The 18957-nt window shown below is 32.8% G+C and overlaps 3 protein-coding genes and 1 non-coding gene across 6 annotated transcripts; 1 reads left to right on the top strand and 3 right to left on the bottom strand.

Annotated features, from left to right (window-relative positions):
* Nucleotides 1–1774: 1774 nt before the first annotated feature.
* LOC111016591 (E3 ubiquitin-protein ligase RZF1) lies at nucleotides 1775–4517 on the bottom strand. Of its 2 annotated transcripts, none has more exons than XM_022292035.2 (2): nucleotides 4359–4517; nucleotides 1775–2995 (listed from the first exon to the last, which is right to left on the bottom strand). In XM_022292035.2, exons 1-2 carry the CDS (start codon nucleotides 4504–4506, stop codon nucleotides 2016–2018), a joined length of 1128 nt encoding a protein of 375 aa, XP_022147727.1. In that variant the 5' UTR covers nucleotides 4507–4517; the 3' UTR covers nucleotides 1775–2015. The 2 variants fall into 2 exon arrangements, with proteins under 2 accessions (XP_022147727.1, XP_022147728.1); XM_022292036.2 differs by having other exon boundaries at nucleotides 1775–3037; nucleotides 4359–4503.
* A 4833-nt stretch (nucleotides 4518–9350) lies between these two features.
* LOC111016526 (calmodulin-7) lies at nucleotides 9351–11410 on the top strand. The gene is made up of 2 exons (XM_022291965.2): nucleotides 9351–9529; nucleotides 10692–11410. Exons 1-2 carry the CDS (start codon nucleotides 9454–9456, stop codon nucleotides 11063–11065), a joined length of 450 nt encoding a protein of 149 aa, XP_022147657.1. The 5' UTR covers nucleotides 9351–9453; the 3' UTR covers nucleotides 11066–11410.
* Nucleotides 11411–11952: 542 nt separating this feature from the next.
* AKINBETA1 (5'-AMP-activated protein kinase beta-2 subunit protein) lies at nucleotides 11953–15602 on the bottom strand. Of its 2 annotated transcripts, XM_088125089.1 has the most exons (5): nucleotides 15159–15602; nucleotides 14289–14467; nucleotides 14036–14198; nucleotides 13787–13927; nucleotides 11953–12492 (listed from the first exon to the last, which is right to left on the bottom strand). In XM_088125089.1, the coding sequence occupies exons 1-5, from the start codon at nucleotides 15357–15359 to the stop codon at nucleotides 12175–12177; spliced, it is 1002 nt and encodes a 333-aa protein (XP_087981215.1). In that variant the 5' UTR covers nucleotides 15360–15602; the 3' UTR covers nucleotides 11953–12174. The 2 variants fall into 2 exon arrangements, with proteins under 2 accessions (XP_087981215.1, XP_022147666.1); XM_022291974.2 differs by lacking the exon at nucleotides 13787–13927 and having other exon boundaries at nucleotides 15159–15596.
* On the bottom strand, nucleotides 13115–13216 carry LOC148210614 (U6 spliceosomal RNA). Its single transcript, XR_015792081.1, has one exon. It is a non-coding gene; the product is annotated as a U6 spliceosomal RNA (small nuclear RNA).
* Nucleotides 15603–18957: the final 3355 nt, after the last annotated feature.

Genomic DNA, 18957 nt, shown 5'->3' with positions numbered 1-18957 from the left:
CATATATAACTATAAGAAACCTCGCTAAATCTTAACAACATTTTTTAGAGGTTAGATCGTTACAAATTTTAATTGTTACATATAAAAGTAGAGGGATTAAATCATTAGAAACTAAAGTTAAAGAACCAATCCGTTATAAACAAAAGTTCAATGATTTTTAACAAAAGTTCAATGACCAAAAGTGATTTTTATCGTACCATTCAAATAAATCATTTTTAAAATTGATTTCTTAAAACATGATAGATGAAATATTAATATATATATATATATATATATATATATTTTAATTTAAGAATATATATTGTTTGTTGTTACAAACCTAATATACTTTTTATATTGTATTTTTTTTTTTAACTCGATCTCAAAATATATATGGAAATAATAGTAAAACAAATCTTGAAAGCTCCATCCAAAATTCCCTTCCCAAAATATCTGAACAAATAATTTAATACTGTAATCTTTTTAGAACGAATTTATTTGATCAATTAAATGAAACAAAATTCGTTTGAGGGTTTGAAACCAATGAATTTTATCATAAAAGTATCTAATTCCACATTAATTGAATCTATCACATCATGGCATCAATTTTAATCACTCTTCTAGAAACAAATTTAATCAATTCAATTTCTACGAGTTTTAATTGGATATGACTATTATTGTACATTTTCTTCACATTAAAAATATATTTAATTAAAAATAAAACCCGTAGTTTAGGACATTAAAAGTTTAAGTCTTATTATATTCTTTGAAATGTTGCAATTATTATTACTATTATTTATATCTAAACTTCGAAATCTTCTAAAAAAAAAAAAGTCCTAAAACTTCTAAACGGTTTGTTTTAGTATTTAATTATTTATGAATCGAAATTTTAAACCGAGCTAGTGTAGTATATATTTAATATTAAAATATGTCAACTCGTGAAATAATATAATTTAAATATCTCTTCATCATTTTAAGATGCAATTTAAACAAAATTTGGAAAGATTTGATAAATTTTTTAATATAGGAACGAAATTGACTATACGGGTGAAAAAAAACCCCAAAAGAAAAAAAAAATCATACAGGTGCCAATATCCATCAAGTTAAGTTCACGTTGGCTTGAACTGAACTTAGTTAATTTGATTTGAACAGAAATGGTTTCATCAATTTAGGTGTGATGAAGATCAAACTTAGTTTTACTTGCTTGGAGTCGAGGCCAGCGTCGTTTGAGCATTTGTCAGACGAAAAAGTCTGAACAACATCTGAGTGGGAAGGTAGATAGGGAGGGAAAGAAAAACCCTATCCCGAAGGAGTTCGGGAGAAAGAGTTGGCTTATGGGTGGACTACGAGCGTGAATGGTCGGGCTGAGTATTTGGTTTGGACCCAAACCAGACCAACTCGAACCGCACATACCATAGTTGACAAATAATGTATTAAATTTAACCTATAGCTTTGTACCTCCTTCCAAAGTAGAAAAGAATGAACAACCTTTATCCCACCTAAAGAATATTTGTGGCTTTACAAAAAGGTGAAGTAGACCAACACAAAAGGAAAAAGGCTAAACATGATACTCAAAAAGCCAAAAAAAAAAAAAAGAATTCAGAAACAAGCAATTGTCAATAGTCATCTCACTCCATCTGTGAGAATCTTAGATGCCAAGATCCACAACCATATATACATGTTCACAGAATAAAATCTCTTGCTCCTTTTCAAATCTTATCCATGGCAGCCATATATGATATCATATTTTCATCATTTCTAACTATTATGATTATGAAGCAGCTCACGAACCAGGGGAAAAAAAAGCAATTGTCTTCTCAATTGATTCATAAAACATGACTATAATTACACTTGATTTAAGCGCTAAGTCATAGCAGCAGATGGTCTGATCTTTTGACCATTGTACAGAAAAAAAAGGGAAAAAAAAACCAGCTCATGATATCACAGCTATAGAGCTGATTCTTATTTCTTATTGCCCCATTGCTATGCAATATAGGTTTCACAGAAATCATGCTCGAGTAGAGAGAAATTAAGACTTAGTAATGAAAAGGCCATTCGGGGTAACTCATCTCGTTATCGTGGTAGTGATTTGTGGATGTGCCATTTCTGCGAATACCACTGCTGAAACGATGAAGTACATTTGAAGTAGTCCAGAAATCGTGTAATGGATTCCTCCTTCCCAGACCTAGTTGAGTAATCTCTCTCCCATTTGAGACTTCACCATTGCTGCTGCTGCTGCTGCTACCGCCACTCCAAGCGTGCCTGGTATCTTGTTGAGGCAGCTCGAGACGACAAACGGGGCAAGTGTTGTGCTGGACCAACCAAGGGAGGATACAATCAGAGTGATAAATATGATTACACGGCATCTCTCTTGCTTCAGATCCTAGCTCAAATTTTTCTTTACAGACTGGACAATGAGAGTCGGTGCCAAGGTGCATTTGGTTGATCTTGATTGTAGGCATTGCTTCTATGGATGAATGAGATGCAGGAGCTGGAACTGGATCCCTCCTCTCATTCATGGTAATCTGTGCACCCAACGCTTGCAGTCCCGAAAGTTGACTAGATCTACCTTCTGGAGCGACACTAGCGAAGGACGGACCGGGAACGTGTTCGTGGAATGACCAAAAAGAATTGAAAAAATCCAAATTCTGTCCTGGGACAGAACTGGATCTTCTCCTAACATCAAAGTTAGGATTTCTTCCAGCCATTCTCTCTCTGGTAAAAGCATCAACAGCTTCAAGAAGTCCAAATCTCGGATAAGGGCTTCTTCGCCCCATCAATGCAAACATGGCTTCAAAAATTGGAGGCACCTGACTTGAAAAATCTTCTTCTTCTGTGCCCAGATTAGTGTCATTTTGAATCGTTCCATCATGTAAATCGTTAAGTTCTTCAATAAAACCACCATTACAGTAAGGGCAAACTATGTCTTCTCCACCAAGCCAAAATGAATGGTTGCATTGATAGCACCAATGGGTGTCTTCACCACCAGACGACATCCTCCTCTCAAATGCAACAGCTGAAAGAAAAGCCTAGATTTTGTACTTAAATGTAGAGGATTCTGCAATGAGATGCTCGTTGGTTAAGAAAATCAATTATGAAGACAAAATAAAACATTTATCCACAATAGACTAATGTATGTGAAAAACTAATGTATAATAACGATCCATCCCATGAATAGCTTTTTGAAATCACAGAATAATTTGACCGTTCGTGGAACACAATTTGGAAAAAGAACCTAACAACATAATTAAAAATATAGTAAAGTACATGTCATGAAACTAAAAATGAAAGTTGCATCACAGATCAAAATGAAAAGGTTATAAGCCTTGGCAAAAAAAAAAAAAAAAAGAAAGAAAGAAAAAGAACCCAAATAAAACAAGGATTAATGTTATATAAGCTTAGGCCAGCCATGCAAGTGACATCCAATTTGTCAGGAAAGGAGTCTATGGAAATATACTCATTAATTGGACACTCCATTATTCATAAGAAAAGTAGAGTTAGATTACATTTTTACTCCCTCTACTTTCACCCATACATATTCTCATTTGGTCCCTGTAATTTTTTTTTTTTAAAATCATTATGGCCACTATTGTTTGATTGGTTAAACCAACAATCCCCGATGTTAGTACAGGATGACATAAATCCCATGTAACATGTCACGAGGATCTCGAATGAAGGTCATATTAGTTGAAAAATACGAATTCGGGTCAAACTTTAAAGTATCATTTTAGTTGAAAAATGGATCTTGCAACATTGCATATGTGACCCTTCACTATTGGTAAGAATAACTAGTAAGCTTTGATAACTAAACATTCAAATGCATGTGAATCAAATAGAAACTAAAGGGACTAAAAACGAAATTTAACTATAATAAAGGACAAATACAAAACACATCCATGTGGCTTATTTAGATGCAACTGCACTCAAACAGGCTTTATAATTTTAACTTGATAGCAAGCAATTAACAGTAGCGTATCCTGTGTCCCCATTTTTTTCCAACAACCTTCATGATGCAGTGTCCGTGTGATATGATATCCACATTCCTTGTCTCTCACAAGCAAATAAAACAATCTCCTGAAGTTAAATTGGAGGCATCATCACTCAAACGAGGATTTCAATCCATCGACTGATGAAAAAATCAGGAGACAATCTTCCTCATGTTTCCCATAAGATCACAAGGAAACACACGAAAATCATCAAAATTAACGACAACCCTAATCAAAGATCAATCCAGTCACTGAGTTCAGATAATTTGTCGCATCAAACAACAATCTGATTCCGCTTCCGATACAGAATCAATCAAGATACGAAAGAAGTAGAAATAAAAACATAGATCCGTAAATTGAAATTGAACAGAAATACAGTAGAGAATCAAGTACCGGAGCTGGAGTAGGAGCAGTGGAAGCCACGGAAGAGGGAGAAACAGAGCAGTGGGTGAAGATTTGGATCAAGGGGAGAGAGAGAGAGAGAGAGAAGGAGAGGACCTTGAGAAACAAATTTGCTCCGCGGGGTCCGAGGCAGTTCCATTTGACTGATTCACCGAACTTGAAATTGTATTTTTTTTTTACTTCCTTTCTCTAAAATTGGTTTGAATTTCATCTTTACAAATCACAACTTCACAGGCTATTTTGGTCATTACATGTGTGTATATATATATATATATATTTTTTTTTTCGCTTTCATCTATTTTGCTTCCTATACTATCGCAATTTTAACGGATTTTAACGGTTTATATATTTTAGTAAGTAGTTTCAAAATGTGAATTTTTTTGAGATAGTTGAGCCAAGTTATACTAACCTAATCGAAGAAGTTGAATTTATGTTCAAGGATACATTTTTTTTTCTAAAATATCAATGTGGTTTCTGAAGGGATATGAATCCCCTTAACGAAAACAGTAGAATGCGTTCTTCAATTTTTTTTTTGAAATTTAAAACACAAAAAATATAAAATAGGAAAAATGTTAGATTTTACTTTGAATAATCTTCTTCGTCCCAACGAGACAACACCACTTATCTTTCTCGCCAATTGAGAGAGTAGAGAGTTTTGAGATTTTTATCCTTTAGCATAGTTCAGCTTACTATTATAGAAAATCCTAAAACTATTCTTCCCCGGGCGAAAATTCCAATGCCATCAAAATATCTTTTCCTTTTTAACTAATAACAAACAAATTAATCAAATCAATTAACAATGAACTAATTAAATTAATAAATAATTAATTTAAATCCAAATATTAATTAAATAAACAATTAATTAATTAACTTTTAATTAAATATCACATATTTAATTAAAACTATATATTTCAATCATATTCAAAATGCATATTTATGGTATAAACTATAGTTTTAATATGATTAATCCAATTCATATTAATTATTTGAATCCTATTCAAATATTTATCTAACATATAGTTTAATTATTGAATCTTTATTAAAAAATAAACTATATATATAATGTATCATAATATATATTATATATTGTATATATTCCCTAAATATAATTTGAACATTTCAAATTTTTTCAAAATTTTGATCCTCGTTTTATCCGTTGTGAGTTAGTAAGGGACCTAATGAACCTACAGATCAAAAGCTCCAACATACGAGATTAATCACTCAAATTCATTAACCTAGTTAATTAACATTCGTTAACGGTGGGTCATTCTACTAAATACTCGCAGCTGCACTCTTCTCACTGCATAATATTTTCGTATCCACGGATGTACGACCATTAACGGAAAGTCAATCATCCACGAGTGCTCGTAACTCTAGCTAGGTCAAATTACCGTTTTACCCATGAGTTACATCTTACTCCTTAAATATCACTGTTCTTTTAATGAACAACCCAGCTATGGTCTAACCAATAACCGGAAGTCCCTCTCGACCCAGTGAGAGGATAGGACCCCTTGTTCAAGTCCCAAAGTCAGCATGTAATGACACACTCATCTACTTCCCTAAATCAGAAAGGAGTGAATTCTATATTGCATAGTTATGTTTCCAACTCCCTACTCGATCTTGTCCCCAAAATGGTAGGATTATTGAGTTGATAGCTCGGGTCACTCTCACCCATACAAATCAAAGGACGATCCCTTATAGGCAAGAGTCCCTAAATCGCTCAAGATTAAGATCAAGTGACCTGATCATCATATGAGATAACAATCTATTGACTAACGGTGTTAGAACCGATAATTAATTATTTCGCGGTCCGATCTTATACAAACTCATTGTACAGGATACTCGCACTCGCATGTGTTTACATGAACAACCTGGATAAAGTCGTTTGTAACTATTACAAAGGGGGTCGTATCCATAGTGTTACCAGGATAAGGTACCTAACCTTATATATCCATGTACTATAGACCATTTATGTTATTACTAGAACAGTATCCACTTGTATATCGAATATACACTATATATCAATATACTGTATATCAAATATATACATTGTATATTAAATAATACTGTATATCAAATATATACATTGTATATCAAATATATATTGTTCTAGTTATATTAAATAACTTTAGATCATAGTTTACTAGAATGCAAGTAAATGCAAAGAAATAATAAGATAACTCTTTATTGAATAAATAATTTATTCATAAATTACAAATACACGAGCTAAGGGCACCAAACCCAACAATCTCAAGGAGGTTTGGAACCCTCATTCTGAATTTCATGTGGGATATTCACCAAAGAAATACTAAGAATTGTCATCGATCAATATAGGATCGAGGAGAAGGGACTGAATGTGAAATGAAGCTTGGAGTGACGGAGTCGTCATCAAAGTAGAGACATCATCCATTCATGGGAAACTTTATACGGATAAGATATGAGGATGTAACTACCAAGTTGGCGTGGATCCAAGATCATTCTAACGACATTTTTCAATTGTAGTATACCAACTATATGGAATAGAATTGACCGAACAAGGGGTCCCACGACCAATTAGTCCAAAAAAATTAACATAAATTCTAACAAGCACTATCAATTACACCTCAAGTAAAGATCAACTAAGCTTCGTTTCCATTTTTAACCAAAATTCATATTTTTCAACCAATGTAATATGAAAGGTTAGAATCTCATATCGTTAAAACAAAATATCATCACAATTGAATATTTTAAGAATTTTCAAAAATACTTTACGACCACGTAACCAAGCATCAAGATAATTTTTTTAAAGTACTTTTAAATTAGTTAAGAAAAAAAAGCATGTTTTACTATTCTAAACATTATACCAAACACATTATAAAACAACATTACACAGACAAGACATTCCATCTTCAAACCCTCCTATTGTCCTTAAAATGTACCTTTGACAAACACAAAGTTACACCTAGAAGTTTGTCCAACATAACTTTGTCTATATGTTTTTTCCAATTCTATAATGCCAACATTCCAACCATATAGGGATGAGAACACATGCATTTGTTTCTTAAATTTGGAAAAAAGAGAGAAAAAAAAAGCAAATTATGGTATATGGGACCCTCTCGAAGCTTATTTATGGGTAAATAAATGTGCAATGTCTTTCTATACGTGAATAGCTAGACCTAGTACTTTTAAGAGGAAAATTAAAAGGTCAGATGATAAGTCGGGTTTATGAACTTTCAAATTTATATCTATTCAGTCATTGTATTGATATAAAGAGTTTTTAATAGGTTTCTAGACTTTCAAGGTCGTGTCTATAAGATCATATATATACTATATAAAATTTCAGATTTGGTAGCTGAACTTTCAATTTTGTGTGTAAAATAGGTTACTACATTACATTAACTTCAATTTAGTGCTTGTGTGACATGTAGATTGTATTGCTTAAAGATTATGTAGTAGGTTTATGTCGGGTAGGTCAAAGTATTTTGGTGGCGTAATCATAAGTTAAAATTTTAAAGGGACTAATGATAATGGAAAGGAAAAAAAAACTATTTAAAAAATATATACGAGAATCTTGGTTAAAATACACTTTTGTCCATGCTGTGACATTTTTCTATTTGGGAGTTTAAAAAATCATCGCTCTGTTGTTGAGATTTAAATTTAGTTCCTATTTGATTAAAGTATAAAAAGTGTGATGTTTAGTATTGAAGTTTGAATTTAGTTTTTAATTGATATATGAGCTTTGAGTTTGATTTCTAATTGATGATTGAGTTTAATTTAACTGTTAGTTGACATAATAGAATGTTGATGTGGTAGTGACTGGATATTAAGGGATCTCTCAAATTACCTGATATGACTGTCGATTAATCTTGTTGGCCCTTGAGAAACTTTCTGATTCACATTGTAAATTAAAACCTACTCAATTTGAATGCTAAACTAGAAATGAACGAATATGAAGGGCCGTAGTGCGATTGGAATATTAGAAAGAAAAAAAAAAAAGAGAAGAGAGGAAGAAAGAAAGCGGAGCAGAGAAAAATGTCACTTAAACAAAAGAGAATAAAAAATAATAAAATTTACCAACACATTTTAAAAAATAAAGAGCAAAATTTAGATATCAAGTTAATCTAGGGACCAATTAAAAATTAAATTCAAACTCCTCAGACCAACACGTCACGTTTTGAAACTTAATAATTGAATTGAAACTAAATTTTAAATCTAATAGGATGATTTTTTTAATCTAGAGACAAAAAAAAATGAAGTATAAATCTCTTTGTATCAAAACTGTATTTTATCCAATAATTTTTGTATATTTACTATTCATAGAAGAATAGATATAAAAAAACAAAATTAAATTCCAGGCATAGGGCGGAAAAATCACAATCACAGTATTTCACTAGACGATTAAAATTGATTCAGAAAATTATAAAAACGCTTAAAAGAAACTCAAAAACATCTCATTAGTAACATTATTGCTCGTGCTGGTAGTGCTAAGTTTGTATCTCTGCACCCAGTATTTGGTTAAGTGTAGTTGGTCGTTCCTTTGATCGAATGAGTATTTGGAACCGACCATTCGATCAGTTGCATGCTAGACTATCTCGAACCACCATGTTATTATTTATCATGATGTGTCCTCCACGTGATAGTGTTTTTATGCTTCAGACAATATTTAAATCTATATATTAAAAAGAAATACTTCATTTAAAGTTTATTTTGTTGGTACTAACTTGAAAATTTTGTTGAAAATTCTTACATCTATTCTCTTCCATAATTTGATAGTGTTAAAAAAAATATGGATTAATCCTTCGCATCACTATCAAGTATGAAGCTTGAAATAGATATTATTTACTTATGACATTCTTATCCGGGCACTGTCTTATCCCAATCCAGATTCCAAACAGGGCGATAAAAGCGGCACGTGCGAAGAGGCAGTTGGCGCGCTTATTTCCACGGCGGCGTGCGTATCTGACACGTGCGCCCTTTTACTCGATATTTTTTCCCCTACTTCGCATTTCGGAACATTTTGGAGAAAATTCAGATCAGACTTTTTTGCGCTCAAACGAAAAAACCCTCTCAGGATTCGATTCTCGTTGATTTTTCTCTCTCTCCGACGATGGCCGAGCAGCTCACCGACGATCAGATCTCCGAGTTCAAGGAGGCCTTCAGCCTCTTCGACAAGGACGGCGATGGTATCGTTTCTCAGATCCCCTTTCTCCCTTTGTTTGATGTGATTTGCTTTTAGGTTTTGTTTTCCAGATCTAATTCTATGATTTGGTGTTCTCGTGTTTGTTTTGTGCTTGATCTAGGGTTTAGGTTGAATTTGAGGTTTTTCAGGCGTGTTTTGTTTTGGCTTTGTGATGGATTGTTGCTTTTTTGGATTGTTTTTACTTTTGAGCGACTGGTTATCATGTTTTGTGATGTTTTTTTGGAGTTTTGAGTGTTGTGGATTGGATCTGCCGTGATCTGGATGTTACGTGGCTGCGTTGTGCTTTGTTGACTTTATTTGTTTTGGTTTTGGAGGTCTGTTCAGGCGGCGATCTTGTGATAATGTGTTTGAGAAATGTTTTCTTCGATTGATTTTCCACGGTCCATGGCCGATTATTCTAGGTTCTCTTGTTGAGTGTTCTTTTCTGTAGTTCAAGTTTGCATGCTCGAGTTTTTTTTATGGTAAATGATGTGTTAAATTGGATTTTCAGAATAAGAAAAAGCTTGGGTGCTCTTTTTTGTTTTTTGCATAGAGGTTTCACAGCTTGGACTGGAGTTTGTTTTTAAGATTATGAATTTTGCTTTCTGTTTCCTAGTCAAATCTGATGAGTTGATTTGTAGATAGTGGTAATTTGAAACTTGTGTTCTTCATGAAACTTCTGGATTTTACTTGGTGGTCGAGGCCTGAGTACGCATCTATACCTGAAATTCTTGGACTGGAAATGCCAATGTGACTAAATTTTGATTATTAGTTGAATATTGTTAATGGAAATGACATTTTGATTCCATTTGATTACTATAACCTTAGGAATTACAGGCGAAGATGTCTGATGTTTGTCTGCTTGCGTAACTTCTAAGTTGTGAGCACATAATAATGATTTTATTGGTCTACTAGGATCCTATTTTCTAGCTGATTGATGGTTTTGTTCTTTGTTTGAACTTTGGTTACTCTTATTTTTCATCCCTACTTATTTCAGTTGGTAACTTGGCTTGTTCTTTCATTCTTCTCAATGACAGCTAATATCTTATCAATAAATCAACCATTTGGAAATCTTTAAACCTTTCTTCTCTGTGTTTTATGAGCATTGTCTGTTTCTGCTTCTCTGGATCTACGGTGATTTGTGATGATTTTACATTGGGATGCAGGTTGCATCACGACTAAGGAGCTTGGGACCGTGATGAGGTCACTTGGCCAGAACCCAACTGAAGCCGAGCTGCAGGACATGATCAACGAGGTGGATGCTGATGGAAACGGAACAATCGACTTCCCCGAGTTCCTGAACCTGATGGCTCGGAAGATGAAGGACACTGACTCAGAGGAGGAACTCAAGGAAGCCTTCCGTGTGTTTGACAAGGACCAAAATGGGTTCATTTCTGCAGCTGAGCTCCGCCACGTGATGACAAATCTCGGCGAGAAATTGACCGATGAAGAAGTCGATGAGATGATCCGTGAGGCTGATGTTGACGGTGATGGCCAGATTAACTACGAGGAATTCGTTAAAATCATGATGGCCAAGTGACAGATCAAATTCAAACATGAAAAGAGAACCTGCTAAGAGGCCAAGAACCGAGAGAGAGGTTAGCGATGAGAACTATATCATCCTACTGGAACACTTCTATCTAGGGGTAGACTTCTTTTTCGTGTTGCTAGGCTTCTTAGTTGGTTCTTCTGTTATCTTATTTTCTTGTTTGCATAATTTATGGGTACTGTATTCCGGTATTGTTTGCTGTGTCTTTTTTTCTCTTTTTCCCAGTAGTTTTAGATAGTGGAGTCTTCTATTATTAAATATTTGGTATGTTCTTTTTGTGTTTGGGAATATCAGCTCAAGTACATTTTGATGAATCCATTTCTTTTTGCTCCTCAAGATGATTGTTGTTAATACTAAAATTTCCACTGGCTTTAAATTTGTCGCGTGGGAATTTGTAAACATGTTAAATGGCTTTATAATAGAAGAAATAAATGAATTGGTTTTTGCTAATTTTTGGTCGCAAAAACAAAAACAGATGTTGATCGGTGGGCATCGAAGCATGTTTTCATAGGAAAAATTTAGTACTCTTCACGATAAGAGATATGTACAAGAAAATTTTAGTACTACTAAAACAAGAGCCTATTTTCCCAATAATGTTCGGATCCACATGGTCGATAGGTATACTTGTTTTTTCTTTTTTTGGAAAAAAATTGTTTTTTTATTCTTATATGAAATTAAATTAACTATAATCTTTAGTGTTATCAAATTAAAGGTTACATTTCAATAAACAACAAAATTTGTACTTGAAAAAGTAGTCTAAAAATGATTTAATACTTCATCAAAAATTGGGCACAAAAATTTAGCAAAACTAGATGCCAAAATTGAGTTAAAGAAAATTTTCAGATCTATCAAAATCTACTACTATTGATACAGTTAGAGAAGAGGGAATGAGACATCTTTTGGCCAAGCAGTTCTATAAAACAAGATTCCTTCACAGACTGAAGAAATATTGGATCGGAAAAAAAGAGTTTTTTGTTGCAAGCAAACATCTTTTGGCCAAGCAGTTCTATGAAACAAGATTTCCTCCACAGGTGATGGAGGACGTGGTCGTGGTTCGTGATCCTTTACAAAGTTCAGCACGAAAGAAAAATCAACGATGACTACCTTTTCAGCGGTTTGTAGAGGACGACGGTGACGTACTTGGAATGGAACCTATGGGTAAGTCCCAAGGCAACCACAGACTGAGAAGCCCATCCTTTCTCTATGAAGAGGTGGTTAAGCACAACATGTTGAGGCTTCGAGGATGAAGCTTCATCTGCATTCTCCATACCTAAAACTGTGAGGTGCAGCTGCGATGGCACGGCTGCTGGATCCTTAGCGAAATCTTCCTCTCTGGGGAATGCCTGGCTGTAAGTGGTCTCGGGAGACGGTGGAGACTCGAACTCAGCCACGCTCTGTAGAATATCGGGCACACTATCCTAAAAAACAGAAACAACTCCAAGATGAACGAATGAAGATGAAATACATAATCAGTATGTGCTTTGCATTGCACCAACTGAATGAAGAACACATCCTTTTATAAAACAATGTTGACAAATCTTTGACACTTCCAAATGTACATTCATTATTTTAACAAAATGTATCCAACAAAAAATGAGGGGAAAACAAAGAGAAAACTATATCACTTCGATTAGTTCTAGAATGATATCAAGTTCAGGCTCAGGCATATGAATGAACAACTACTATAGTCATGTCGTTTCATTCCTCTTCCTGTATCTCTTGAATAAAATTCCAACAGAACAATCAATTGGAAAAATGTAAACAACGATAACAGGCAAGAAGATCCATGAAATGTATAAAATGTGTGCAAGTTGCAAAGAGAATGAATGTTTCTGATTGCACGAACAAAATGACGAGAGAATTTGGATCATTCATTCATTGTCTACGCACCTTGCCACTTTGACCTATAATTTTATAATCAATATGTCTATATAACTCGTTCTCATCCAAAAATGATAAAATCAAGCGCCCCAACACAATCAGACGGTTGCAGGGGCAGTTCTTTGAACAGTAACACATTCATGACATGATGATTTCTTTTTAAATTCGGGCAATGTCTTGATTTGTGCGTGTCATCCTCACATTGGGCCATGATAATCTTCTATGCACCTTTCCAATTTTATTGGATATCCCCGAAGGAACCATTCATAACAAGACAATGAAAATACTCTCAGAATCTATCCCATGCATGTACGGTTGCTAGATAGAGGATTAAAACAAAGCTCTCAAGTACTTTGTGTTAATCACAATGGCGTTCAGGAGATACGTTCGAAAAGGCAAAAGGGACTCTATCCAGGAGATTTTCGCATTATTCAGAACAGCCAACACTGTAAGCACATGCCATTGCTTCTCTCCTTTGCTCTCACTTCTTTTCCTTTTTAGCGAGAATACCACTGCACTTCTTTTTTTTTTTTTTCCTTTTCTTTTGGAACTAACGCGGCAGTAACATGAGACATTAAAGACTGTTTTGGCAAAAAGTACTCATTTTAGGGGTGGATACAATATATGTATTTGTATCCACTCCTAAAATGAGTACTATTATTTGAGTTTCTATAGAACTTTACAGCCTTGGAAAAGGAGAGCTCTCCTCATTCTTTTCTTAAGTTCTTTTCCAGGTCTAGACCTAAAATATCAATATATATCTATAGCATATATGAGTGAAGACCAATACTGTGCTGATGCAATGTGAAAATGTGAAGCTGAGAATCAAACCATGGCCTTGATTGAGATATTTATGCTGGTAGTATGCCAAATATGGCCTTGCTTGAGATATTTATGCCAGTAGTATGCCAACATGGCCTTGTTTGAGATACCTATGGCCAAGCACGTATTCTTGCACCCACTAGTTAATCTCTATTTTCACAAATCACAAATGCATCATTATTCAACACAACGATGAGTCGAGTTCAAATTCATGCTAACTGGATGGTTAATACTGATGGAGGGAAGAATCAAACTTACAGAAACATTGAGAAGATTAAAGACATTGCCCATCTCGTCAGCTATGAAAGGAAGGTCTGGAATATATCTCTGTTGACCATCAACAATGAACTTGTAATGATATACTCCAGATGGAAGGACCATAACTATCGAAAAATCTTTACCAGACCTCTGCAGGGTCTTCCTGCAGGAGCAACATAACATAATATTTAAGTATTAATGCAAAATGCAGACTTGGAAAAATCTTGGTAGCCTGGAATTTATAAGAGATAACCTGGATGCCCAGTTGTCCCAAGACCCCTCGACAGCCACATTGATACCACCATAGCTCCACGTAATGATTGTGGGGATTCCTTGCTCTGGAGGATTATCTTCAACTCCATGGAATTCATTCTGCCAGGCTTCGTTGTAGGTTGTCGGACCATTACCTCCTCGTAAGGGAGCTACAGGAACCTGCAAGTCTTGTAACATAAACCCACTATCATTTCAAAAACCATGAGCAGGTCAATGGTCATACAAATTCACATTCAGATCATCTCAAAGAGAAAGGAAGTCCAACTTATAATCAAGCCTGGATACACAAAAGTCAAATACTTTCTAAGTAAGATCGAATCTGGCCTGGGAGTTTTATCACAACTCGATGCTTTTACCAGTAAAGAAGTAATATTCTGCTAATGACATACTTGGATTACAGGAACCAACTAACTCTAAGAATCAGCTGTTCATATACTAGAAATTGTAGTCGATTAGAGTAAGCAAGTCTGAACAACGAACAACGGACGTTTCAGGCATTAATCTCTACCAAAAAACGCAACTTATCATAGCTTTGAAACCATCATTAAAATTGCTGGGGAGTCGATCTTAATCCAAGTAGTCAACGAAGTGGATCTTGACTGGAATGTAACACTCCGATCTTTAAAAAGAAATTTCCCGGGAAAACGCAACTCCCTAGCTTCAAAACCCCTCCACTCGGCAGCGAATAACAACAAAATGGAACAACAAAACGAATTGTCCTCAAAACAACATCACTGGATGAATCAAACGCCACGTACAGTACAACCAAAAACAACAGTAAGACAAAAGAACAGAAGAGATAGAGACATAAAAGGGAAAAGATTTTGAGGAAGAGAAACGAAATAGTGACCTGCGGAGAGAACAAGATCGGGGATCGGAAGTTGCCAGGGCTACCAGGAGGAGTATTCCCCATGGAATCTGAAGAAACAACGTTACTGGTTTCAGCAGGCACCGGATTGTCAGTCACCGGACCACCATGTCCATCGGCATCAACTATTGATCCTCCACCGCCGGCGGAAGAAGTCTCTTCTCTACCATTGGCATTTCCCATGGACCTAAAACAAAGGAGTCGCGGAATTCCACCAGACAGAGGATAGTAATCAACATTCAACCAGAAGTTTGAGTTTGGATTGAAAAAATTTCGCAGAAAAAGAGAAAAAAAAAAAGAGAGCGCAATTGGATCGAATTTGAATCCGAAAATGCAATCCCTAATTTGGAATTTTTGTCGATGGAGGAAGAAGAAGAAGACAAAGGAGTTAGATATGCCCCACAGGAACGCAGCTGCAGCCGAGACCAGAGAGAGAGAAATCGGTTATTATCATTATTATTGATATTTTGTTGATGTTTTTTATAATATTTTACCATTTTTTCAATACCATGAAATTTCGATTTAACCCTTCCGTTGTATTTCTGTTTTTTTTTTTAATTTAAAACTTTAAAATCGAAAATCATGTAAAAGGGCTGAAAATTTTGATAAATATACTATTTCGTGTCGATTAAAATTTAAGACTATTTTTTCTTTTAAATTTTGAATTTGAAACAGTGCAGAATCCCATTAAGAAAAATATAAAATGTGTATAAATATACTATATCACGGGTAAACTTATTTAATTTTTTAAAATTAAAAAATGTAAAATAAAATATATTCTAAGTTATATAACATTATAAAATAATAATTTTATAAAAAATTATATATGTTAATATTTGTTTTATTACAATAAATGAAGGTGGACATGCGAACCCACAACCTGAACCAATTAATGTAGGCATAGATTACATATATGTTAATATATTAATTAATATTATTTTTTATTAGACTAAATATTTAGTTCCTAATTTTAGATTTACAAATATATTATTAAACATTTTTGTATAAAAAAATTAATAAACACTTTGAATAATATTTAAAATTGAAATTCAATTTTCAAACGTGCTACCATAAAATATAACTCTATTTTTAATTGAATATATTATTTTTAGATTTTTATTTTCAGACAACCAAACACACCATACTATCATTTTAGGACACAGTGTCTAACCCTAAGATTATTCCATTTCCTAGAAAGTGTTTTGGGTTAGTATCATTTTTTCCTTTACCATTTTTAAGATTAATCTTATAATAGTCTTTGAATTTATTTAAATTACTACATAATTGTTATTTTAGTTTTTGAACTTTTTATAATGTCTATTTTCAAATTTTAAATTGTTTATACACATATTACGATCCATTTTGGTTAAATAATTAATATGAACATAACTTTACAGTAGCTTTCAAGTACCGAGGTTAAAGTTCTCATTAATCACATTTGTTATAAAAAATTTTGATAGAAAATTAATGCAATAATCAAAATAACTATTTATTTTAAAAATCTATGATTAAAATAGACATTTTAAAAGTTGCGGTATCAAAGTGAAATTCAAACCGTTTATTATTTAAAATCCTTCTATGATAATTTTTATCTAAACCAACAGAGGACGAATATATGACCATAATAAAATTTGTGGTTTTTTTTTTAATAAAAATATACCAATATAGAATTAGGTCTAATAAACAGATTTCATTTATACAATTTTAAGTATTGTATTTGTTTTAGTCGATACGAAAAGCTTCGCAGCTTCGCGAGCCAGAAATTGGTATCTCTTCAGCAAAAAGTGAATTTCATCTCACAAGGATGTCGAGGGATTGATCATTTCTTGCACTATTCAATGTTGAAGAGGAATGCTCTTCCTTGTTGGCCTGGAGAAGAGATAGAATTTGCAGATAATCCGTATCTATATCAATTGGATGAATCTCATTTCAATCGTCGTAGATAAACTTTCTATAATCGTCAATGCTTCTACTTCACCCATTGCAAACAAATATTGATGGCTTTGCAAAAAGGTTAGAAAATCTCTCATCTACTGTCTTTAATAACTACTCCAACCCTACTCGTCCTAAGGGGGTGTTGACTCCTCACACATTATCGGAGATGTATATTTGCTAATATCTTAAACATTTAAAAAGATTTGTAAATCAATATTTATTAATACGGTGAAAAACTACATTAAAAAAATCTAAAAAATTATTAGAGAATTAATAAACTATAAATAATTACCGAATGAAATAAAATTAAAAAATAAATATATCCACATATAATTTATAATAATTAAAAAAAATTTAAAATTAATAATAAGTGCTAATTTATTTAAATTCTAAATAATATGGGTTAGGTTGAGTTTATTTTAACACCCCTTGCTCTCTTCTTTAATCAAGAGTTATCCCAACATTCTTTTTTTTTTTTTTTTGAAACAAAAGAGTTATCCCAACATTAAAAGAAAATATATATAAATGTATAATTGAATATAGATATTATTGAACTTTAAGTAACCCCTATATATTTGACAGATGTCAAAAAAGTAGATCAAAAAGGAAAAAGGAAATAGGAAAATGGAGGATAGAGAGTATGATGTGGATGTGAATTACTACCTAATCCATTTATTAATAATGTGATGTGTATATGATCATTTAATGTCACTATTTCAATTATTTTATTTTGGAAAAAAAAATAGTTTACTTCACTATTATGATAAAAAGTCAAAGGTTAAAAATTAAAAAAAAGTACCAATCATTTTACTTATTGGATCTTAATGAATATATAAAGATAGATATATCTAAAAAAAAATTCAATTTGAGCATAACTAAACCGATCAAAAATTGTCGTAGTCGTACCAAAAATCAATTTTTTGGGATATCTAATATATATAAAAAGATACATCCCATTATTTATTTGAGTGACTGTCATAAATGGAGCTAAGAATCAATATTGAAAAGAGAATTTATTAATTATTTCTCTCATTAAAAATTGGGTATTATATTTTTATCTCTACTTTCTTTATAATTTAAATAAAGAAATTTAACAAAAAATATTTTAACAAGTTTCTATTTTGGTCTCTGTTTGTAAAATGCAAGCACAAATTTTATACACAAAAGAAAATTTTTTAATATAAAGTTATGACTATATTTCAAAAAATTTATTGAATGTAGAATGTTGTTGAAAATTGTAATAAAAAAGACAATGAAGGACCGAAACAAATATTTTAAGAGTATAGGAATTAAAATAAACAAAAAAAATTTAAAAAATATAGATATCAAAATAATATTTAAACTTTTTTATCCATTCAAAAAAACATAAATGTTTTCTTCTCATTATCTTTTTTGAGTTCCGAGACTAGAAAGCTTCGAAATATTTAAAAGAAAAAAATGGTAAATAGGTTTGTCCATGCAATTATCATAAAAAGAGTTTCAGATCTTACAATTTTACTAGCGAGGTTTAATTTACTACTATATTAAAGATTATCTTTATTAAATACTCACATCATCATTCTTCTATTATCTATCAAACTTGTCAATCTAAACTAAAAGAGCAAAGGTTTGAATGCTCACCCTATATGTTGAGTTAAAAAAAAAAAAGATAAAGAACTCTGATTGAAAGGGTTTAATTCACGAATGACCAAATTGATCTTTCTTTCCCTCTCCCCTTTCACGATTACCTTATTTAAAAGCACCATTGTCTAACATTTACTAACAATAATAAATAATAACTTTATTGGAAAAAAAATTAATATACAAAGCATCAAATTGAAACTTTGAAGGAAAAAGAACATACAAA

The sequence above is a fragment of the Momordica charantia genome, assembly GCF_013281855.1.
Source record: "Momordica charantia cultivar OHB3-1 chromosome 6 unlocalized genomic scaffold, Mcharantia_2.0 BLBB01000006.1, whole genome shotgun sequence".
Taxonomy (NCBI): domain Eukaryota; kingdom Viridiplantae; phylum Streptophyta; class Magnoliopsida; order Cucurbitales; family Cucurbitaceae; genus Momordica; species Momordica charantia.
The sequence above is the reverse complement of the archived record's forward strand: the minus strand, read 5'-3'. Positions and strand labels throughout refer to the sequence as shown.

Excerpts from the sequence above, each read along its gene's own strand:
- LOC111016591 (XM_022292035.2), bottom strand. The coding sequence starts at position 4,506 with ATGGAACTGCCTCGGACCCCGCGGAGCAAATTTGTTTCTCAAGGTCCT. Across the intron at positions 2,996-4,358 it reads CTGCTCCTACTCCAGCTCCG|CTGTTGCATTTGAGAGGAGG; the intron begins GTACTTGATTCT and ends CTTTTCTTTCAG.
- LOC111016526 (XM_022291965.2), top strand. The coding sequence starts at position 9,454 with ATGGCCGAGCAGCTCACCGACGATCAGATCTCCGAGTTCAAGGAGGCC. Across the intron at positions 9,530-10,691 it reads CTTCGACAAGGACGGCGATG|GTTGCATCACGACTAAGGAG; the intron begins GTATCGTTTCTC and ends ATTGGGATGCAG.
- AKINBETA1 (XM_088125089.1), bottom strand. The coding sequence starts at position 15,359 with ATGGGAAATGCCAATGGTAGAGAAGAGACTTCTTCCGCCGGCGGTGGA. Across the intron at positions 13,928-14,035 it reads TTAATCTTCTCAATGTTTCT|AGATTAACTAGTGGGTGCAA; the intron begins GTAAGTTTGATT and ends TTGTGAAAATAG. Across the intron at positions 12,493-13,786 it reads ATATCTCAATCAAGGCCATG|GATAGTGTGCCCGATATTCT; the intron begins GTTTGATTCTCA and ends TCTGTTTTTTAG.